The 9,540-nt window shown below is 46.2% G+C and overlaps 1 protein-coding gene across 3 annotated transcripts in view; it reads right to left on the bottom strand.

Annotated features, from left to right (window-relative positions):
• Positions 1 to 1,049: 1,049 nt before the first annotated feature.
• LOC115148495 (clathrin interactor 1) overlaps positions 1,050 to 9,540 on the bottom strand; it is a 34,764-nt gene continuing 26,273 nt past the window's right edge. Inside the window, exons 5-12 of one of the 3 annotated variants that reach the window (XM_029690423.1) lie at positions 6,481 to 6,654; positions 5,229 to 5,409; positions 4,819 to 5,062; positions 4,318 to 4,399; positions 3,730 to 3,807; positions 1,968 to 2,239; positions 1,639 to 1,804; positions 1,050 to 1,536 (exon numbers count right to left, since the gene is read on the bottom strand). In XM_029690423.1, coding sequence (XP_029546283.1) covers positions 1,181 to 1,536; positions 1,639 to 1,804; positions 1,968 to 2,239; positions 3,730 to 3,807; positions 4,318 to 4,399; positions 4,819 to 5,062; positions 5,229 to 5,409; positions 6,481 to 6,654 — 1,553 coding nt within the window. In that variant the 3' untranslated portion in view covers positions 1,050 to 1,180. The remainder of the gene's footprint in view (positions 1,537 to 1,638; positions 1,805 to 1,967; positions 2,240 to 3,729; positions 3,808 to 4,317; positions 4,400 to 4,818; positions 5,063 to 5,228; positions 5,410 to 6,480; positions 6,655 to 9,540) is intronic. The other 2 variants (XM_029690424.1, XM_029690425.1) reach the window with 2 other exon arrangements.

Here is a 9,540-nt window from a genome sequence, read left to right as displayed (position 1 = left end):
TGCACCTTGTGCTGGGCACAATAAAAGACCACTCTATAATCTGCAGTTTTGTCACACAACATAATGCCACAGATGTCTCAAGTTTTGAGGGAAAGTGCAAATTGGCATGCTGACTGCAGGACTGTCTACCTGAGCTGTTGCCAGATAATTTAAATGTTAATTTCGGTACCATAAGCTGACCTGCAACATCGTTTTAGAGAATTTGGTAGTACGTCTAACCGGCCTCACAACCGCAGACCACAGGTATGGCGTTGTGTGGGCGAGCGGTTTGCGGATGTCAACGTTGTGAACAGAGTGCCCAATGGTGGCGGTGGGGTTATGGTATGGGCAGTCATAAACTACGGACAACAAGCACAACTGCATTTTATGGATGACAATTTGAAAATACCGTGGCAAGATCCTGAGGCCCATTGTGTGGCATGTGACCAACATATTATTTCCAGTCATGTGTGAGCTAGGGCCTAATGAATTTATTTCAATTGACTGATTTCCTCATATGAACTATAACTCAGTAAAATCAATTAAATGGTTGCATGTTGTGTTTATATTTTTGTTCAGTATACATAGGTAACTGGCAAAATAAAGGAAACACCTTAATAAAGTGTCTTAATAGGGCATTGGGCCACCAAGAGCCACAACAGCTTCAATGTACCATGGCATAGATTCTACAAGTGTCTGGAACACTTTGGAGGGATGTGACACCATTCTAACACAAGAAATTCCATCATTTGGTATTTTGTTGATGGAAAACAGTCTCAGGCGCCGCTCCAGAATCTCCCATAAGTGTTACATTGGGTTGAGATCTGGTGACTCGGCAATAGCATATAGTTCACATCGTTTTTATGCTCAGCAAACCATTCAGTGACCACTCATGCCCTGTGGATGAGGGTATTGTCATTCTATGGGTGCATAGCCATGGTAGCCAAAATAATGGCTTTCCCAGCATTTGTATACATGACCCTAAGCATGATGGGATGTTAATTGCTTAATTAAAATCAGGAACCACACCTGCTTTCAATATTTACTATTTACTTTAAGTGTTTCCATTATTTTGGCAGTTACCTGTATATATTAAGAGTAGGGATTGAAGGGTAACACCATCAGATATTTTTCAAGTATGAGCTTTTCCTTCAAAATGGTGTATTCTGAAATACTCTTCCACACAAATCCTTCAGCGCTCTCATTTCCCGAAGTTGACGAAGTTTGCGAAGGCATCTTGTTTGGGTTGCACCATGGCAGGGTTGACCATGGGCTGCCCCATGCCCATTCCTGGCATACCCAGGGTGCCTTGCAGGCCCATGCCTGCGGGGGCCACGCCCATGTTCATTCCCATGATTCCCTGATTGACAGGCATTCCTCCCATCCCCATGGTACCCGTTGCCATGGTGGGAGGCATGCCCAGGCCTATGGCCCTGGCGGGCATCATGGGGTTGGTCGGAGGTCTGATGGGTGTGGCTGTGGGCTGGATGTTCATATTCAGGCCTCCAAAACTCTGAGCCAGGTTGATGGGTGACTGGACTCCTGGAAGCAGGGGATCTGAAATGAAAAAATTAGGTGCTATTACTGTCATTTCAATCTCCCTGCAGTGAGTTGACACCCAACAAAGACAAAAGTAGAGAGCTTGAGTTAATAACAGACCTTGCTGTAACATATTGAGGCTTGGCTTACAGTTGGCCGACTGCATACCAGGAGACAGGAAGTCCAGGCTGATGTTGACGCTGGGGTCCGACCAGGTGGGGGGGAGGGAGGGCTTCTGGAGTCCCATGTGCTGCGGCAATAAGCCCCCCTGCATTGGCCCAAAGTTCTACAACAGCCCAAAGAAGAGACAAGACATTCGTCTATCCTACAACCACACAACATACATCCTTCTTTGTATTCACAACGTAGACATCTTCAGTGATAATGAGGCACCTCCATCTGTAACATTGACTGGTGGAGTGAGATGGAGGCCTTTGAGCCACCCGTACCTGTGATCTGGAGATGGGCAGGCCGGTGTTGGCGGCGCCCACACTCTGGCTACCACACATGGAGAAGGTCATGCTTTGGGAGGCGCTGAGGGAGGTGCGATTGGAGCCCATTAGGTCAAAGAGCTCAGCTGATGGCGGGGTGGGGGCCAAGGCTGGGGGAGGCTGGATGCTACCAAACAGGTCTGTGATTGGCTGAGACGGAGGAGTGGTGGCCGGAGGACTGGAGAAAGCATTCCAGTCCCCAAACTCACCGTTCCCATTGGACCCTGGCTCTACGGAGAGAATAGAGGATCATTTAGAAAATGAAAGAATTCACCAGATTCATATCGATGAATCTCTAACCACATTTATACCAACGACTTTAAATAAAACTATGTGTTATTTCTTTGAAAAAATAAATGAGTTGCTGTGCTTATCTTAAAATCTTTTTTCCCCAAATAAGTAAAGATTTTATTATCCACAGTGTTCAGTTTGGTTTTTCCAAGTCAACTTGAAGAGAAATGAATAAGGCATACATGTCCCATTTCTTCTGAAAGGGCGATGTGCGCCCTGTCAGGCAGGGCGGGTGAACAGTGAAGGTAACAGATATCGCCCCGAGGGGAGTACCAGCACACACAGCCCAGTGCTGATGGGACCTGACACAGGACAGAGTGTGTGCTAACACTAGGGCCAGAGGGTACTGCATGGGAACACACACCACACACACCTGGCCCAGAGGGTACTGCTTGAGCGAGCAGGCACACACACACACACACACACACACAAATCCAGGGAGGACTCTGACAATGACTAATTAGTATACACAGAGTGCACAAAACATTAGGAACACTTTCCTAATATCGAGTTGCACCCCTTTCTGCCGTCAGAACATCTTCAATTCGTCAAGCCATGGACTCTACAAGTTGTTAAGTTGGCTGGGTGTCCTTTGGGTGGTGGACCATTCTTGATACACACAGGAAACTGTTGAGCGTGAAAAAACCCTGCAGCGTTGCCGTTCTTGATACACTCAAACCGGTGCGCCTGGCACCTTCTACCATACCCCGTTCAAAGGCACTTACTGGGTCTTTCCCAGTAACCCTCTGAATGGCACACATACACAATCCATGTCTCAAGGCTTAAAAATCCTTATTTAACCTGTCTCCCCCCCTTCATCTACACTGATTGAAGTGGATTTAACAAGTCACATCAATAAGGGATCATAGCTTTCACCTGGATTCACCGATGTCTACGTCACGGAAAGAGTTTTGTCCAGTGTAAATCCAATCTAGATAGCAGATAAACTGCCAAAGACTTGCTGCTGGGGCCCTCTCGTCTTCCCTGTATCCCTCTCTCTTTTTATCCATCCATCCATCCATCCATCCAGAGCAGAGCAGAGGGTGGAGGATGGGGAGATAAGCTGTGTCAAATGGGAGCTGACAGGTGTCTGTCCGAATAAGGCTCAGGAGGTAGTGACTCATCAATATTTCAAGACCTTCACTTCCACAGGACAGGACAACACGTGGGCCGCAACCACAAACCCCTCAGCAGGAACGGGAGGGGGGGGGGGCCCTCTGGATCCTCTAAATATCTCTGTCATGGGTGCTTCTGTACTAAGGTATTCACCTCTTCTGCTCCTAGGTTTATGAAAACATTTCTGCTGGATTTAACCTGACTACTAGGTCATTGGGAGGTGGGAGCGGCCTGCCTAAGATGAATGGTCGGAGCTGTGATACAGAAAGAGGATACTGTTCAGACAACGGAGAGAGAAAGCGGTGAGACGTACCGGCTGATGAAGGGAGACTGGCTGAGGCAGCTGGGGAGGAGAAGTCAGCAAAGCCACCGATGAGGTCTGAACTTCCACCTGGTTGGCGCGCACACACACACACAGTGAAAGAGTGAGAACAAAGTGTGACAGTGGAGGTGATGAAGATGTCTTCGTCTTCCTCCCTACCAGAGTGTATGGCTGAGTGTGAGAGACAGGCCCCAGCTGTTTGGTTGGAGGCGGCAAGGACACGATGAACAGGGACAGCAGCATCTGTGTGTGTGTGTGTGTGTGTGTGTGTGTGTGTGCATGCAGCACTCCCTTCCCACCAGAGACTGGCTCAGCCTCAGACAGCTGGTCATACTCTGCTACCACACTTCTCTCCTCTAGCTAAGCTGCCTGACACACTGGCCTGACATCTGGGCCTCTTAGGCCTGCCCGCCTCCTGCACCCTGCTCTACTCACAGACGATTCTGGAGGAGCGGTTCAGGGCAATTCTATACATCGATGGCTTTGAGCCATCTTGCTTTAGAGTGCCATCACTTTGAATACCAAGCTCTTCTTATTGTCTATACCACTGTGACTCATTAGATAAGTGATGGGTCTTACCTGCTGGTGCCGCCTGACTGGACCCAGAGTCCACCATCAGAAGGTCTGCAAGGCCACTGCTTGAAGTCTGGCTGACCGACGTCTGAAGAGAAGAGAAATAGAATGGCTCTTACACAAGCTGTTCACTTTTAAATGGAGTTGGAATAAAACGGGGGGCGACCCTTCCTAAAGCTGCCACAAGAGGGTAGCACTAGTCTAGAAACAGTCAGGAATAGGCAGCCCAGGAGCTCCTGCTGTTCACTATTCCTGCTGCCATCCACTTCTATCATCTCATTAGACAGTCAGAAGAGATGCAACACGGCTTGCCTTCTGTCCCACTGGAAATGATCACCATCTTGTGCTTCAGTCTCAATAAAAAAACACACTGATGAAAATAGATGCTGCAGACAATTCAACAGTGTTCTCTATAGCCTTCAAAAGCAGGTGCTGCGTGGAGTCCATCCCTGCTATAGGCCTACGCTGACGTACAGCAGCGGCCTAGGTCAGTGGTCAGAGTGGTACCTTTGCGTCGTCTGCGTCCAGACTGCTCCTGTCGCCTGTGTAGTGTGCGGCGGCCCCCAGGTCCACGGTTTTGGACGGGACGCCGCCCCGTTTGCGTGTGGTGGTGGTGGTCTCTGTCGCCTGGGTGATTTGGATGCTCTTGGTCGTAACAGTCTCCTCCACGTCTTTGAACTCTACCGCCGACAGATTCCCTGACCCCGACAACGGCCGGCCGTTCCGCGACACCCTGTCCTCCTCGTTGTCACTGGGGGGGGGGAGAAAGAAAAGCCCCACCAGAAATAGAAACACATTAAAAAGGAGTGAAGATTATCTTGTACGTGTCTTTCAAGAAGAAATGATCCGTCATTAAGCGGATTTGTATTGACTTAATCAGCATGTTGGCCATTGTGCTTAAATACACTCGGCGGTACCTGATTCTGTCGGGCGAGTCATCCCTCTCTTTCTTGCGGAACTTGTTAATGGTGTCGTCGATGGTGCTGCCGATCTTGTCGCTGATCTCTCCCAGCTTCTCGCTGAAGGGGAAGGCTCCTTTGCTCTTGTCCCAGTCCTCATCCCACTTCCCTTTGGGCTCTGAGTCAAACATTTCTCCCGCTGAGGGCAGAGGGGGGGAAACAGGGTTTACATGTGCTGAAAAATCAAGTGTGTTTTGGTACCATTAGCATGTGTTGTAGCTATGCTGAGTGAGCCTCACTTCACTAACATGAGAGGCATTGTGGAAATGCTCTGCATCTATCTGGAATGCCAATTATGATTTGCAACAGATAATTGTTTATTGCGCATTGAAAATGGGCCCCATTGCCAACACAAACATTGCACAGCTACAGTATGTCTGCTGAAACAGAGCGAGTATCCTAGATGAACATCCTAGATGAATGTCTCCCATCGCTGTGGTATTTTGATCCTGTGTGACAAAAATAATTCCCTTCCCTACCACATCATTAATTGACAAATGGGAACTCTCGTTTGACTAATGAAGTGGGAAATCACAGCAGCAAATCAAAGATATCGGGAATCAAAGGGAGGAATCAATGAACGGCGCATGGAAATAAAGTGCAAACTCTAGTGAGTCGTCTCCAACCCAATCCTAATGAAATGGCAAGGGACCCGCCAGCCCCCTTGATTAGATATCGGAATAGCAGATCAGAAAGCAACAAATCATAAAAGGATGTGGAAGATCTGTTCCGTTACATGAATGGTGAGGTTTCTCTCGTACAAACATGATCAGAAATCTCACAGATGAAGATGTGAGAGGAGATAAGACGTGATTGGCCAAGGAGTAAAAACAGCTCTAATCAAAAGATCAATGAGGAGGAGGAGGAGTGAGACGAGGGAGGGAGAGGTCTGTGGGGAATAGAGGAGGGGAATGAGGTGTGATATTCTGGAAGACTTCCGAGTCTGTAGACTGAGGCCTGCCGAGAGAGCGACTCGCAGTGACTCGAGGTAAAATCAGTCAGTGTGTTTACTTACTTACTTGCACCTTGTATGTCTGCTTCCAGGGAAAATGCCCCCGCTGACTGAGGGGAACGTCCCTTAGGAACGTTGTGACAGCATCACGTCATCTTGTGAGAGCACGGAGCTGACGACAATACCACATTCTCTTCCACACCTTTTAACAGAGCATCCCAGATTACGTGCCCTCTCTCCCTGCGTGGTGAAACTTACAGCCGGTCTTGCCGAATCCTCCTCCAGTGCTGTCTGAGGACACGCCGATGTACTTGTCCTTGTTCTTCTTGGCTTTCTTCCTCTCCTCCCGGAGCCGGTCGTCATCCTGGACAAACTCCACCATCTCCTTCACCTTCTGACGCACGTTGATGCCCTGGTCCTTCCCACTCTCCTCTGGCGACGGTAAGGGGGAACACAAGATACAACATGATAGGAACCTTAGTATATTAGCATTCACCGAATTAAAAAAAGTCTAAAAACATTTCACTTTTGGCTTCACACATTCGTGCCAACATTCCAGGCACCATTGTTTCACTGCCACAGCAGGCCTGTCCTGGGGACAGTATTTGTCTCAGCGAGGACTTTATGTACGGAACCTAGCTGTACTAATGCCATGCACCAAATGCTAATTCGTGAGAGGGAAGCATGAAAAAAGATTAGCGCAACTTAAAATAGCCCTACAGTAAATATGTTGGCCTCCCTATTTAAATGGATGCCGTCACCCAAATACATTTGTTATTGGATTAAGTGTAGCACAAAACACAATATCCAATGATTATAATACAGAGGCAACTTTACCAGAGTTGTGAATTTCTCAAGATAAACTGAACTTCTAGAGAGAGAACCCACATTTATAGCTACCTATCCTTAAGGGACCTTGTTGAATGTAATGAGATTTAGGCTTCAATGTACCTAAACATTATCTGAACAAAAGGTCTGTGTGCATCTCTAGACAGGCTTGTTTAGCCTATAGATTGACCCAGAGTCCTAAATTAGCATTACTGGTTAACTGGTCTAATCACATCATGTACATTGAGTCATTCAGTCACTCACTGAAACTACGAACATAAGAGGTCTCTGAGGGTGAGTCGCTTGGCTCTAGGTTCATTTGTGTAGACTGAAATGAAGTTTAAAGCAAACCGCTGGATGTAGTTCAGCTCTGGAAACAAAAGTTCTGAGCCACTTCTAACTGCTAGATGTAACTGGAACCAGAATTGTGCCTCCAAAACATTACTTCCCCTGAGCATATTAAAAGTAGTGATGCAATGTCATTCCTCGGTTTTTCATAACCGCCAACAATAAAAGGGATTGTGGGGAAGATGCGCACGACTCCTGCCAATGTGTTGCCACTGATTTAAAAAAAATAAATAATTGTCAATAGTTTGTAAATCTTTATTAATTCCCAGCTATAACGCAAATATTTATTTTGTCTTATTTATTTAGATCACCAAGTAACCTAGAATGTGTGGTACCGGTCATGTCTGGTATTTCATTCATGTATATTATTACATTCATGTTGTATCTGAGACTGGTAGACAACACCTGTGCTTTATTGGTTAAGACCGATTTTGCCTGATGAGAGGCATTTCTTTTGGAATGCTGACATTTATAGTCAGAAGATTGTATGTATGTATGTACAGTACCAGTCAAAAGTTTGGACACCTACTCATTCAAGGGTTTTTCTTTATTTTCACTATTTTCTACATTGTAGAATAATAGTGAAGGCATCACAAATATAAGACATCACAACCAACAGTCTTAAAGGAGTTCCCACAAATGCGGAGCACTTGTTGGCTGCTTTTCCTTCACTCCGCGGTCCAACTCATCCCAAACCATCTCAATTGGGTTGAGGTCGGGTGATTGCGGAGGCCAGGTCATCTGATGCAGCACTCCATCACTCTCCTTCTTGGTCAAAGAGCCCTTACACATCCTGGAGGTGATGGGTCATTGTCCTGTTGAAAAACAAATGATAGTCCTAAGCCCAAACCAGATGGGATGGCGTATCACTGCAGAATGCTGTGGTAGCCATGCTGGTTAAGTGTGCCTTGGGGGGGGGGGAGAAAAAAAATAAAAAAATAAAAAAAGGTGTCACCAGCAAAGCACCACCACACCATCACACCTCCTCCTCCATGCTTCACAACGGGAACCACACATGCGGAGATCATAAGTTCTCCTACTCTGCGTCTCACAAAGACACAGCGGTTGGAACCAAAAATCTCAAATTTGGACTCATCAGACCAAAGGACAGATTTCCACCAGTCTAATGTCCATTGCTTGTGTTCCTTGGCCCAATCAAGTCTCTTCCTCTTATTGGTGTCCTTTAGTAGTGGTTTCTTTGCAGCAATTTGACCATGAAGGCCTGATTCACGCAGTGTACTCTGAACAGTTGATGTTGAGATGTGTCTGTTACTTGAACTCTGTGAAGCATTTATTTGGGCTGCAATTTCTGAGGTGCAGGTAACTCTAAGGAACTTATCCTCTGCAGCAGAGATAACTCTGGGTCTTCCATCCCTGTGGTGGTCCTCACGAGAGCCAGTTTTATCGTAGCGCTTGATTTTTGCGACTGCACTTGAAGAACCTTTCAAAGTTCTTGAAATTTTCCGGATTAACTGATCTTCACGTCTTGAAGTAATGATGGACTGTCGTTTCTCTTTGCTTATTTGAGCTGTTTTTGCCATAATATGGACTTGGTCTTTTACCAAATAGGGATATATTCTGTATATCCCCCCACCTTGTCACAACACAACTGATTGGCTCAAATGCATCAAGAAGGAAAGAAATTCCACAAATTAACTTTTAACAAGGCACACCTGTTAATTGAAATGCATTCCAGGTGACTACCTCATGAAGTTGGTTGAGAGAATGCCAAGAGTGTGCAAAGCTGTCATTAAGGCAAAGGGTGGCTACTTTGAAGAATCTCAAATCTAAAATATCTTTTGATTTGTTGAACACTTTTTTGGTTCCTACATGATTCCATATGTGTTATTTCATAGTTGTGATGTCTTCACTACTATTCTACAATGTAGAAAACAGTAAAAATAAAGAAAAACCCTTGAATGAGTAAACTGAATGTGTCTAAACTTGACTGGTACTGTATGTATGTATGTCTCCTGCTGAATCTCTGTTCTTACGACAGCTACAAGGTCTCTATTTGACAGCAAGCCATGTTTGGAATGCACACGTTCAGAGTTTCTCACATACTCTTGACGACATTAGCCTCCAAAGCATGCGTTGTTGTGCCACTGAAAACACAAGGCGAGCTATTCAGGCTAGGCCTAG

Source organism: Salmo trutta, chromosome 15 (assembly GCF_901001165.1).
Source record: "Salmo trutta chromosome 15, fSalTru1.1, whole genome shotgun sequence".
Classification (NCBI taxonomy): Eukaryota; Metazoa; Chordata; class Actinopteri; order Salmoniformes; family Salmonidae; genus Salmo; species Salmo trutta.
This window is presented reverse-complemented; position numbering and strand designations above follow the sequence as displayed.